The sequence below is a fragment of the Herpailurus yagouaroundi genome, unplaced genomic scaffold (assembly GCF_014898765.1).
Source record: "Herpailurus yagouaroundi ecotype Mexico unplaced genomic scaffold, PumYag 28, whole genome shotgun sequence".
Taxonomy (NCBI): domain Eukaryota; kingdom Metazoa; phylum Chordata; class Mammalia; order Carnivora; family Felidae; genus Herpailurus; species Herpailurus yagouaroundi.
This window is the reverse complement of record NW_024412376.1, coordinates 100,446,182-100,460,627: the sequence shown is the minus strand read 5'-3', so window position 1 is coordinate 100,460,627 and position 14,446 is coordinate 100,446,182. Positions and strand designations below refer to the sequence as shown.

The window sequence follows — 14,446 nt, the reverse complement described above, 5'->3', positions numbered from 1 at the left end:
CTCTGGTACTCCAGGGTCTACTCTAAGCATTTGATAATAGCAGCTCTCCACCAAAGTCTTTGGTACACTAAACCCAAATCTAACTTAACTCCTAACTCATTGACTCAACCTCCACCTTTTCCCATCCCCTTCACCCATATTAATGGCCTGAAAGAAGAATAGGTGTGGCCATTAAAAAAAATCTTTTTTAAATGTTCATTTATTTTTGAGAGAGAGAGAGAGAGAGAGCATGAGTGGGGAAGGGGCAGAGAGAGAGAGAGGGAGACACAGAATCTGAAGCAGGCTCCAGGCTCTGAGCTGTCAGCACAGAGCCCAACATGGGGCTTGAACTCACGAACCGTGAGATCATGACCTGAGCTGAAGTCAGACGCTTAACCGACTGAGCCACCCAGGTGCCCCTAGGTGTGGCCATTCTTAAACATAAATTATATTTACCTTAGTATTTCTATTCTTGTAGACATGTCCAGCATATAATTAAAAATTATAAATCACATAAAAATGCAAGGAAAAAAAAACACTGTCTAGAGATAAAGCAATTAATAGAACCAGACTCAAAGATGATTCAGCTGTTGCAACTATCAGGGACTTTCACTATAATTAACACATTTAAGAGATCTAGTGAAAAAATGGACAATATGCATGAACAGATGGGAGATATCATCAGAGAGATAGAAGATATAGAAGTGCAAATGCTATACTTAAAAAACAGTATCAGAGATAAAGAATTCTTTTGATGGGTTCATTGGCAGACAAGATATAGCTAAGGAAAGAATTAGTGAACTTGGAGATAGGTCAATAGAAATTATGCAAATGGAAATATAAGATAAAAAGGAGTGAATTAAATAAAACAGTGTCTCTAAGAGCTGCGGAACGACATCAAATAGTGTAACATAGGTGTCATTAGAGTTCCTGTGGAAGGAGAGAGAAAACAAGGCCAAAAATAGTCTGGAGAGCTAACAACCAAGAATTTTCCAAAATTTATGAAAGAAAACAAGTCACAGATCCAAGAAGCCCAAAGAATCTTGAGCAAGATAACTGTTTCCTCACAAAATAAACAAACAAAAACAAAAAACCCTAGACACATCAGAGTCAATTTCTGAAAAGCAATGACAAAGAAAAATTCTTGAAGACAGTGAGAAAAAAGAAACATCACATGCAGAGCAATAATAGGAAGAATCACAGCAGACTTCTCAGAGACCATGCAAAGCATAAGACAAGGGATTTGACATCTTTTAAAATCTGTAAGAAAAAACTTGCCAATGTAGAATTTTATGTCCAGTAAAATATCTTTCAAAAATGAAGACAAAATACAGACCTCAGATAAGCAAAGCTGAGAATGTATTGCCAATAGACCTGTGCCACAAGAACTGTCAAAGGTAGTTCCTCAGGCAGAAAGATGATATCAAATGGAAATTAGGACACACACACAGAAAACCATGAGCTAGAGGTGAAATAAAGAAGGCAAATATTAAATATATTTTTCTTATTTAATTACCTTGAAATAATATATAGGGTATAAATAAAGTCTTGTAAAAAGAAAGCAGAGCATAGTTCATTAAAAAGAACTTTAGGGGGCGCCTGGGTGGCGCAGTCGGTTAAGCGTCCGACTTCAGCCAGGTCACGATCTCGAGCCCCGCGTCGGGCTCTGGTCTGATGGCTCGGAGCCTGGAGCCTGCTTCCGATTCTGTGTCTCCCTCTCTCTCTGCCCCTCCCCCGTTCATGCTCTGTCTCTCTCTCTGTCTCAGAAATAAATGTTAAAAAAAATAAAAAAAAAAAGAACTTTAGAAGGATATACAGCAAAATTTTAACTGATGTTTTCTAAGTGGAAGGATTACAAATGATTTTATCCTTTATGAAGCTTACTTGCATTTTCTAAATTTTCTACAATTAACTTTTATGATATTTTGTACTAAAAAGAGAATTTTATTCTTACGTTCTGTCTTAATTATTTTTTAAAGGTGGTATTTGGATCCCAAGCTCTGAGGTTAGAAAAATTTTATAAGGTAATTGTTGGAGAAAATAATAACTAGAAGATAAGTTTTCTGTTATGAAAATCTTTCTCCACTTTTTTACCTTTCTCATAAAAAAGAGACAATGAAAAGGCAAAAACGGTCCTTTTCTCTGATGGCGTAATCCACTGGTAATACATCTAACTTTTAAGAGAATAAATAAGTATTAAATAAAAGCCTCTTATAAGAGTATTGGTTCTCTCCCTACTGGATAAAGCCTTGGAGCTGGAACCACATACAAGACTGAAGGACTTTTTATTCCAAGAAAATATTAAAAGATTATTCTCTACGTGGTCTCAAAAGAGAGCCAAGAATTGATGATATCTAAGTATTACTGAGAATTTATACTTCCACAAAAATGTCTTTCATAAAATTTAATCTTGCCTTAACTACTACATAATTACTTAATTTTTACATTAAAACTTAGCTAAGATTTCTTTGCAGCTTTGGTAGCAACGAATATTTTACTAGAGAGAATAAATTAGTGCAAACATCTGCTATTCTTTTTTGACATGGTTAATTGAGGCCACAGGGAGCCAGAATATTTAGAATTCAAGTCCAGAATCCAGATACCATCATCTACATGATACAGTTATTGAAAGGATCAGAGATAATGTGTGAAAAGACAGTGCATAATAGGCAGTTAGTAAATGGTAGTTATTATTGACTACGGAAGTATATCAAAGATGCATGAAGTCACCTTCGCTGCCATCAACAATGAAGCTAAGATAACACTTTACAAACAGCAGTTGCAGAATCCACTGACACCTGTTAGTTAATATGTCTAACATGCTAGTCAATGATGTATTCAGATTCCAAACATTTGAGAAACTGTCTCCTCATCTTGCCAGGGGAATTTCACATAGAAATGGAATGGTCAGTGTGGGGAAAGAAAAATGACAATACAGTTGATGTATTTTTATGTGCATGCACACACACACACACACACACACACACACACACACACGGAGAGAGAGAGAGAGAGAGAGAGAGAGAGAGAGGGAGAGAGAGGAAGTTTTCATAAAGTTCTCATAGGAAAAGTACCTCTTACACAGGCAAACAAATAACATTTTGACCTGGAAATTTTTAAAAAGTCAAAATTAGTCATTGAATTATATGCCACACTGGTTTCTCTCTCACCTAAATTTTTAACCACTAAAATAGGGAAATTTTGGTGTTAATGCTACAGCTTCAATACTGGACCATCTCAGTCTTGTATCCTAGAGTATAATTTGGTTCTTTGGCTATAGCAATCAGTTGCTTTAGAAAGGCCAAAGGTTTAAGAAGAAGAGTAAAGGATGTTGTACCTCTTCCATTGACTTTTAACAAAAGGAATCTAATTAAATACAGTTTACACTTCTTTAGCTGATTTGATCATCTTCCTTGGAACTCAGAGATTCATAATTTTAACTTCTGGCAACTACAGCTGGATGCAGGGAACACTATTCAAAGAAAAATTATTTCATCCTCAAAACTTTCACAGCCCCAAGACAAAATGCAATGATTTGAGATGAGGACAGAATGGGAGAGAAGATTCCAGGGCTCAAGCTGTTAACCAAAGATAGACGACCCCTCAGAAATGGAAGCCAAGATTCATGAAGAGAGAATATTTACATGCAGAAGTAATGTATGGAAAGAATAAATCAGAACAAGATCATGACATGAGGAAAGAATACAAGAGGACAAAAATTCCTCATCTCCCTCCAAAAAGAAGAAAAAGTCTGCCTGAACAATTGGCTAAATGGCTTTTATTCTCTAATAAAACTATGCAAGAGGAAGAACTTCATGGCTTGGAGAACACAGTGTGACTGATGAGGGAAAATGTACCCATGCAGAGAAGGGCACAAAGGCAGGAACAAAGCCCTCCGGCAGGTGAAGAGACAAAGACTGTGAGGACAGAAAGAGGGAAATAGACAAGAGGAAGTGAACCAAAACAGATTCATGGAACAGGGACTGAGTAACAAGAGAAATGGAAAGGGGAGCAGCAAAAGTATTTTTCTGTGGAGAGAGAGGCCCAGTCAGGCAGGGGGGCAGATGTATGGTGGGGGCATCCTCTCGCACATCCCCAAACCGAAATGGGGGAACTCTAGAAAGAGGGAGCAAATATTTTCCAGAATCTGGTTCCCCTGTGGACAGTTCCATCCCCAGCACCTAGAACAATTTCTGGTATATAGTGGGTGCTCAAAATATAGTTCTTGAATGAAAAGTGATATATGCAGAAACGAGAAGAAAGCTGAATCCTGAGAAACACCATGTGCCTCATCACTTACATTATTTATTTTTGTTTCTATTTTTATTTTTATTTATTTATTTATTTATTTTTCAACGTTTATTTATTTTTGGGACAGAGAGAGACAGAGCATGAACGGGGGAGGGGCAGAGAGAGAGGGAGACACAGAATCGGAAACAGGCTCCAGGTTCCGAGCCATCGGCCCAGAGCCCGACGCGGGGCTCGAACTCACGGACCGCGAGATCGTGACCTGGCTGAAGTCGGACGCTTAACCGACTGTGCCACCCAGGCGCCCCTATTTTTGTTTTTATTTTTAAATTTTATGTAAATCCAAGTCAGTTAACATATAGTATAATAACGGTTTCAGGAGTAGAATTCAGTGATTCATCACTTATATATAACACCCAGTGCTCATCCCAGCAAGTGCCCTCCTTAATGCCCATCACACATTTAGCCCACCCCCGCAACCTTCCCCACCCAACAACCCTCAGTTTGTTCTTTGTATTTAAAAGAGTATCATAAGAGTATGATTTGCCTCCCTCTCTGTTTTTATCTTAATTTTCCTTCCCTTCCCCTATGTTCATCTATTTTGTTTCCTAAATTCCACATATGAGTGAAATCATATATTTATCTTTCTCTGACTTATTTTACTTAGCATAATACATTCTAGTTCCATCCATGTTGCTGCAAACGGCAAGATTTCATTCTTTTTGAATATTTGTAATATTCCCTTGTATATATACACCACCTCTTCTTTATCCATTCATCAGTTGATGGACATTTGAGCTCTTTCCATAATTTGGCTATTGTTGGTAGTGCTGCTGTAAACATTGAGGGTGCATGTGCCCCTTTGAATCAGCATTTTTGTATCCTTTAGATAAATACCTAGTAGCGTAATTGCTGGTTTGTAGGGTAGCTCTGTTTTTAATTTTGGGGGGAACCTCCATACCGTTTTCCAGAGTGGCTTCACTGGTTTGTATTCTCACCAGCAGCACAAAAGTGTTTCCCTTTCTCCACATCCTCACCAAAATCTGTTGTTTCCTGAGTTGTTCATTTTCTCATGGCTTACATTATTAAGGTGTGAGTTGGCACAGAGTATACCAAAGAGCTGGGATCTGCATATAGCATAAACAAGTGATGTTCACCTTGAAGCCAGTTTGGTTTTACTGTTGCAGGACCATTAGGGACCCAAGTGAGACGGGCAGTGATCAAACTAAGGGTAATTGATGTGCAAAGGAGAAGCAGAGGGTGGTTGTACTTAAAAGGCACTGCTTCCATGTCCCCAAATCTCACCCACATGACTAGATGTTTGAATATCTCATCATCCAGGTCCTGTCATTTGGGGATCATTTTCTGTAGAGTTTTCCACAAATTGCAACTAACCAACTAAGGCCTTGAATGTACTCAGCCACTCAGCGTCACTAATATCTAGAGAAGAGCTGTTCTATTAACTTAGCAACAAGTAGGGTAGGTCCCCAAGGAAAATGGACTCAGAATAGAAAGAGACTCCCTGGGGGCCTCACGAGGAACCCTGATGAAAAAGCAATGGATTTTGTCAACTGAGATGGGATTATGTTGGTTGTAAATTCCCAGATGACTCATCCCAGTCCCTAGGGGATCCCCCACATGGAAGATGAGGGGATGAGATAGAGAAGTGAAAATAAGTCAATTGTAGACTTGTCTGACTGCTCTGCCCTGGCAATTTGATGTCACCAACACAGAAATACATGTGGGGTTTGGACAGAGGATTGATATAAAGACACAAAAAGGAGGATGTCACTGAGAGATGTGATGCTATTGTTGAAGAAAGAAAAAGCCTAATGATAACAGACCAGGGGGGAATTGAAGTGAAGTAGGTCTTAAATAGATTCTAGCCATTCAAGTGTCAATCTTATTGGAAAAGCAAAATTTACACATTTTCATACCTTTCCAGGGTTTCAAAACAGAAGTGCTTTACCTTTCTGAATCACTCCAACCATTTTTCTCTTAGCTAATCCCATACTATGGCGATGAGGCAAGGACCTTGTTTTCATGTGTCTGGCTTAGTATCCTTGTTAACTCCTTCAAAAATACACATGACATTGTCTGCATGCTACTTCTAAGGGAATTTCTTATCTAATATGGGAATCAATGGGATAAACAAAGCGTTAGGAAGAACAGCCTCTGGATTTTTATCCTCATTCTGCCATCTCGGAAAAATGATGTGAGATTCCAGTTTCTGCTTAGAAAATGGTGGCAGAAAGTCCACTCACTTGCTTTATAATGAAAACGTTGTCAGACTGAGCCACTTGTGATGGCTAGTTATTTTGCTTAAGTAATTAAGTACCTACGGGAGAGCCTACCTCATACCAATTCGTACTTTCTTCCATGGGAACAAAACCAGGAATTTATGCAAGGGTGTAAGGCATCAACCAAGAAACTACATTTCCTGACATGGTTAATGAGAGGTGCGTGGATAGGCTGTATGTGGCTCCTGGGAAAGCTCCTTATAGGTGACTGACTCAGGTGAGCAGTGTTACCCCTCACCCTCACCTTCCTTCTGATTAGGGCTCTAGTGGTCACATTGGACCTTAAAATGAAAGAATGAAAGTCACATGCTAAGGTTGGTGGAGCAGAAAGATCAAAGAATCTGGTTTTCAACTGACACTGTTGCTACCATAACCTGGGCCTTCACAATTCTTTTATATGTGAGGGAAATAAACTTCTATTCTGTTTTGGCCAAACACAATTCCTAACTGACAGACCTACTGCCAGTCTTATGAGTGGCCCCCTTCTAGGCTCACCCTGATATTCGTAGGGCCCAGACCAGGAATAGAGATGGAGGCCCTTAGCCTGTGATCTGCCCCATTCTCTTTCTACCCCTAGTTCTATCCTCTTTCTATGGACAGCCAAACTCATCTCCAGGCTAAGACTGCCTCTTGGCCACTGTTCAGGACTAGGGTGTACACATCTCTACCAGGAGGACAGAGCCCTGGAGAGGCCAGTGTAGGCTCTGGAAGTAGGCTCAGAGCCATTTGGACAGGGAATTCTAGGTTCCTTGGAGCCCAAGGCAACGTATACAAGTGGGAGAAGATTCCAGGTGGTATGTGCCTCTGCCCTGTGATCTCCTCACCCTGTAGGGAAAAGCACAGCTCTTGTAGGCATAGAACCTCAGGCAGGGCTCAGTTGCCAAAGTCTGAATGTGATATCACTAGCTTCTCTCCCTCTCACCTCCTAATGCCTGCCATTTTGTCATTCACAACCAGGCAGCAGAGCAAAACTTGAAGCAGTCCAGTTAACTACCTGTTATCATAGCCTTGGTAAAATTTTCTTTAGAGGAAAACTCTATAATTATTGCTTGAACTGTGTTGTCCTCCTGTTATGTTTAATGCCACTATCTTCTCTCTTTTGTTATACTGTATAATGGAATGTTGATCAAGCCTGGCTCTCTGACAAGGCAAGCTTTTATTTGGTAAACTGTCATGAGGATGGCTGAGCACAAGTTTATCAACCAACTGCAATATTAGTGCTGGAGCAGCACTAACATTAGTGAATTAGCTGCAAACCCCGGGGATCAAAACCAGAACAGAGCCTGGTGCCCTCAGAGAACCATAGAGGAGCAGGTGGGGATTCTGACAAGGAGATCAATTCTATAAGGTGTACTATCAAAGTGACCCAGGGCCGAATCTCTGTTATGCAAGGAGTCCCCCATTCAGCTAAGGGTAGCAAGGACTTAGACTTGATGTGGCATTCCTGCCAATGACAGGGTCCATCCCTCCTCCAGCTTACACCCCAAGTGCAAGGACTCATTCTTTAAGGAATCTGTTGCCTCCATATAGTCTGACTGGCAGAACCAATAAAGCTGGCTTCACAGACTTGAAAATATCCAAACCCTTGTACTACCTCTGTGTATTCTGGAAGCTCTCTCCTTTAGTGCAGTGATTCTAAGCCTTATTTCAGATTATGGATCTCTGTGTTCTCCAGGCTGGATAATTACCAATGAACATGAGTACTCACCTACACTTAAGAGAACCATTGTAACCCTTTTCAGACAGCAAGGTATAATCAAAAGAACACGGAGCAAATAATTTGAGATGTAGGTGCTTGCCACAGGGTAATATTTGTGTCCCCCCAAAATTCACACGTTGAAACCTAATTCCCAGTGCAATGGCATTAGGAGGTGGGCCTTTGGGGGGTGATTAGATCATGAGGGTGGAGGCCTCACAAATGGGATTAGAGACCCCCAGAGAGCTTCTTCCCCGCTTCTGCCATGTGTAGAAACAGCAGGAAGGAGGCCGTCTATGAAGCAGGAAGAGAGCTCTCACTAGACACCAAATCTGTGGCACCTTAATTTTGGACTTCCCAGCCTGCAAAACTGTGAGAAATAAATGTAGCTGTCTAAGTTACCTAGTCTATGGTATTTTTGTTATAGCACCCCCAAAAGACCAAGGCAGTACTTCTATCCGCAACCTTCTATCTATATTTTGTTTATTAGTTTTCCCATAGGAGAAGTGGAAGGCATGAGCTAAATGATTTACAAAGTCCCTCCCTGTTCTAAAGTTCAATGGCTCTATATAGTTCTATGTATCGACAGATATATTAAATATCCTTTCCCCCATCTTCATCTAACTTCTTGTCATCTTTCAGGTCTTGGCTTAGAAGCTAGTTTCTTTCCTAGGCCCTCCCTCACCCTCACCAGCCCGTATTGTGTTCCTGTGGCACGCTTTTACAATACTTCTCTCACGAGGGTATAACTGTCTGTACATTTATTTGTGGGATCCCTGCTGGTCTGCAAATCTGGGGGATACAGCCGCCAATCTTGAAGGTTGTATCCTCAACACCAATTCTTAGCAGGAGCTCGATGGTATATACGAAATGATGATATGACTGGATGATATGAGTGGATGGATAGCTACAACCCCCTTTGGTCACTGGGCTGGTGAGGAAAGATATTCTCAGGTAACTATTTAGGGAACATGCTGAAATAGTCTCTGTTCTTCTGCTTGCATTTAGAAATAGTCTTTGGACATAAGTGCCATGAGTACAAATCTAATGAATCAAATTACCACATTTTTAAGGAAAAAGATGAAAAAAAGATCTTCCATTTTTATGGTGAGAGAAACCCAGACTATTATACTCAGCCCAGTTCTCATTAATAAAATAGAAGATCCTTTGCCTTCTCATCTGAGCTCTTCAAATTAATCTAAGGCCTGATTGTCCCAAAGCATTACTAATTATATAGCAACATAATTTATATCACAGAATTGGAAACGACACCCATATTCAGCTGCAGAGTGATCGTTAAATAAACCGTGACACTCAACTAGTGAACTCACACAGCCTTCAACAATGGTGCCTCCAACATAATCTGAAGTTCAAAAGCAAGACATAAAATTACATATGCAGTATGCTTGTCATCATATGAAATATATCAGATATGTGGACAAAATATGGAAAGATACACTACAGATTATTAATTGTGGCTGTGTTTATGTGTTAGGACTTGAATTATTTTCTTTCCGCTGTTCTGAATTTTGCAGATTTTCTTTAATGATTTTTAAGACTTTATGTTTATGGTGAAAAATCAAAACGAATAAATCATTTAATTGTTCATCAAAAACCTCTTGTTATTTTCTGCTAGAGAACTTTCGGCTACTGATACTGGGTGTGTCCACCAGAAAGAGCTGTGTTGAGGCACACAGTGACCCTCTGGAGAAACCAACAGAAGCAGAGGATGGAAACACACTGAGTCCTCTGGACTAGCAACTGCCTGTGGAATAATAATCACTGATCTAAGCTCTTAACTATGAGCCAAGCATTTCCCATACATTTTTTTTCCATTATGTGCTCATAAGAACTGTAGGAGATAATGGTCAAGAGCCAGTCTTTACTAGCACATGGAGGAGCCACAAAGTTTGATCCTAAGCAGTCTATCTCCACGGTCCACCATTTTCTATGTGCTGCTGCCCACTCCAATGTAAAGAGGGAGGCCGGGGGGAAAGTGAGCACAATTCTAAGCCGTACGTCCTTTCGTGCAAGAATCGTTTGTGTCAGACAAAGGCACAGCCTCCATTTCTGTTTTCAGGAGTTTCTATTCAGATAAGGTCTCAAATATGACTCTTGCTTGTCAGTGGAGATGGCCTCTGGTAACCACGTTTTCACCATATTATTTCAAGACTCTAGCCAGAGTGTAATTCATAAATTGTCTCTCTTTGCACATAAATTCATTACTTTGGGGCAAAAAGCCCATTTATAAATGCTCTCATAGTGGCCAACTTTGTGGATCCAGACCAACATGGACATAGTCTATGCCAGCTTCCTGGTAAAGGTGAAAAATAGCCACTCTATCTGCCAGCACAATTACAAGTGATTTTCTCCATGTGCCTGTTGAGAGTAGATTTATCCTGTAAATGCTGACTGGCTGAAAACGCTCAGCTAACACCATTAGTGCACACAAGCATTTTGAGGCTCTCTGTTACATGATCACATTTCCTCTGCAGAAAAATCTACTCGTGTAACATTTCTAGGAGTCAGGGGAAGAGAGGCATCACTATAAGAGAATTCCAGGAGAACAGAGAAGTATACCTGGATAGAGTCCAATGCTGTTGGAGTCAAGGATCACTAAAATGAAGTAAGTTCTCCCCGCCCTCCCCACCACCCCAGGGAAACTCTAATGGGGGAGTAGGGAACTACAGAAAAAGATTCTGTGAAATCAGTCATGTGGGTTGGTCTGAAGGAAATGACATTTGGGCATAAAGGAAATCCATTAAAAATTAAAATTAAAACAATTGTGTAAATAGGGAAGACTTAATGAGCAAAAGAAAATGAATAAACAGAGATAAATCCTAATAAGAGAGTAAGTGGTATGAGGAGATCTACTTGGGGGTATTATTGCACTCCATTGTGCTCTGTCTCTTGGTCCTGTCCCCGAGGGACAAGTCTATGGTGTCTGTTCACTTACTTTCTCTGGAATCGGACCACAGGATCAGCCAGCAGGTCAGTGAGGTCAAGTTTTCTCCCCTTCTCAATGACATCTGGATGTTTGCGAACAAAGAGCCACCCGATATGAGAGAAGAAGAAGCCCCGGCGGGCATTGTGTGGGTCAGCATCGGTCTCTGAGTACTTGTGGTGGACTCGGTGGTCCCTGGACCACTCGAAGATGTCATTCTGCAGAGAGAACACAGACCCTGAGTGAAGAGACAAAGCACCCTGGCGCCTTCTTGAAAACTTAGCCTCCCTCTATGCCTCACCCCCACCCCCCTACCATCCTCACCACTGACTTCTACTTTGCTCCCATCCTCAACCCACAACCTCTTCACCTCAATTTCAATCCCTGGGGTTGGTCTGGGATGATTTCCATGAAAATAAGAGGAAATCTTCACTTAGTAGGGATCTTCGCTTGTGTTTGGGATGTGCCTGCTGCAGGAGATCCAGGCTTGTTGAGTGAATGAGAGGGGAAACCTGAACGTTCTGGTGGGGGTTACTGAAATCTCCTGGGAGAGCATTCATATCAAGAAAAGAGAGATCCAGGGGCGCCTGGGTGGCGCAGTCGGTTAAGCGTCCGACTTCAGCCAGGTCACGATCTCGCGGTCCCTGAGTTCCAGCCCCGCGTCAGGCTCTGGGCTGATGGCTCAGAGCCTGGAGCCTGTTTCCGATTCTGTGTCTCCCTCTCTCTCTGCCCCTCCCCCGTTCATGCTCTGTCTCTCTCTGTCCCAAAAAAAAAAAAACACTTAAAAAAAAAAAAAAAAAAAAGAAAAGAGAGATCCAGTCTCAAGATGAAGTCTTGTTGTCAGAGGAGAGGGGCAATCTTGAGTATGAAAGAAGGCTGGTTCTTGGCCTGAATCTCTCTGGCCTCCTCATTTTTTTTTTTTAATTTTTTTAAATTTTTTTTTTAATTTTTTTTAACGTTTATTTATTTTTGAGACAGAGAGAGGCAGAGCATGAACGTGGGAGGGTCAGAGAGAGAGGGAGACACAGAATCTGAAACAAGCTCCAGGCTCTGAGCTGTCAGCACAGAGCCCAACGTGGGGCTCGAACTCACGAACTGCGAGATAATGACCTGAGCCGAAGTCGGACGCTCAACCGACTGAGCCACCCAGGTGCCCCCATCTCATTCTTTAATAGCCTTCATATCCAACTTACAGAGAGCAGGAAGCCAGTAAGTAAAAACCCAAAAGCTACTTCACCAAATCTCTGCAAAATACCAAGACACAAATAATACTGTTTGAGGAGTGCTCTAACAGTGTGTCACAGGAAGGGAGGGGAAGTGATTTTGGTTCCTTGAGGAATCTGATGTACTTGGCCATAAGAGAAGAAATACTTAAGGTACAGGTTGTTCTTAGTGGAATCCCAAGAGAGACTCTGCTGCCCAGGCAAAAAGAAGCATTGTCTAGCAGATTCTGCCAAACCCAGGCACACATGGGGGACACATCCTATTGACCGCCCTATGATGGGAGACAGAAGAAGGGTGTCCAGAGACTGGAGGTCCTGGGTGAGCTATCAAGGGCACCAACCAATGTCATTTAGGCTGATATTATTAATGAAACTTTATGAGTACCCATGGGCCAGTGGTATCTATAGACTTTCAGTTTATACTCAGTTTTGTTTTTCGCGGACAATGTTTTCAAAACTTTGAGCAGGCAAATTATTCTGGGAAGTAGTGCTTTTGATAGGAAAACTAGTCTGAAAATAAAAATAACTTTATAGGGGTGCCTGGGTGGCTCAGTTAAGTGTCCAACTCTTGATTTAGGCTCAGGTGATGATCTCACGATTCGTGAGTCTGAATCCCTCATCTGGCTCTATTCTGACAGCGTGGAGCCTGCTTCAGATTCCCTCTTTTCTGCTCTCTCTCTGCCCCTCCCCGACTCGTGCTTTCTCTCTCTCTCAAAATAAACAAACTTAAAAAATAAAATAAAAATAAATTTATATAGTGCATAAGCCCCTTTTAAAAAAAAAGATCATAATGTTTTTATACCATACTATTCAGGACATAGTTATGTTTTCACTAGAAATCTGCCATTTTACAGGTATTGGCTTCATCCTGCTGATGAGAAGAGAGGGAACTGTTTTATTCTCAAAGTTCCAATAGTTTCTTTAACCAAAAGGGGGTTCATTGAGTCTCTGGCTCATCCAATGCTGCTGGAAGGTTACTCAACTTTGTTTATCCAATAGCACCCCTGAAAGCTTCTCAATTTGCTTCACCCTTGGGTAATAGGACAAAGAGAGGGGAGGTAGAAAGACCTTAAGAGTTATGTGCTCAGCTTTGACTATAAAAAGAGAAAAGAGGTTCTTGGTAGTCTGTGCAAGGCAAAAATTATAGCCTGGCTTAGTGAGATAAGAAAGAAGTCTTTTAGGAGCACCTGGTGGCTCAGTCGGTTGAGTGTCCGACTTCAGCTCAGGTCATGATCTTGTAGTCTGTGAGTTCAAGCCCCGTGTCTCTGTGCTGACAGCTCAGAGCCTGGAGCCTGTTTCAGATTCTGTGTCTCCCTCTCTCTTTGACCCTCCCCCATTCATGCTCTGTCTCTCTGTCTCAAAAATAAATAAATGTTTAAAAAAAAAAAAAAGAAAGAAGTCTTTAGATTTTACCAGAGTATTTAAACACAGTGGTTGGAAAGAGAAAGTATTTATTATTTATAACCATAGAATCTAGAGTTAGAACGGAATTTCAAATGTCAGTAAAGACCACTGCAGCCCAAGGCATAATTTATTCCTTTTGCATTAGTTTATTGCAATGTCCATATGAACATAGGAAGAAAGGGGAATACTCTGTCCCCAATTCACAGACAGCAAAATTAAGGCTTAGAAGAATTTTGCTGAAGTTCATTGAGTAGGTCAGAACAGTAATGGAAAAAAGATAGTGCTCCTTCAATTCTTGGTTCACTCTCTTTCAACAAGGTATTTCCCTTATTCTCTAAATTTAGAGGGAGGAAGTCTTTTACAGAGAACTTTCATTTTCCTTGTTAAAAGGTTATATTTGTTCTTTATCACAATGAAATTTTATAAAAACTCTGAGTAGAGGCTTCTGAAGAACTAGAAACATTATTCTCACACAACTAAGCATAATACAATCACAACAAAAGAATGGCGAAGACAGGTCGGAACAGAGATGTTTATTTGCTTTAACTCCTCTTACCTGGATATCTTCCCAAAAGAGGCCACTTAGCCTGCAACAGTGAAATGAAGCAAGGGTTTTGGCCAGATTCCAAATGTCCTAGCATATAATCGAGCC

The 14,446-nt window shown here is 40.9% G+C and overlaps 1 protein-coding gene across 3 annotated transcripts in view; it reads right to left on the bottom strand.

Annotated features, from left to right (window-relative positions):
* SCD5 (stearoyl-CoA desaturase 5) overlaps positions 1 to 14,446 on the bottom strand; it is a 170,950-nt gene that overhangs the window by 44,140 nt on the left and 112,364 nt on the right. For all 3 annotated transcript variants that reach the window (XM_040479874.1, XM_040479885.1, XM_040479868.1), the window contains exon 3: positions 11,180 to 11,385. In XM_040479874.1, coding sequence (XP_040335808.1) covers positions 11,180 to 11,385 — 206 coding nt within the window. The remainder of the gene's footprint in view (positions 1 to 11,179; positions 11,386 to 14,446) is intronic.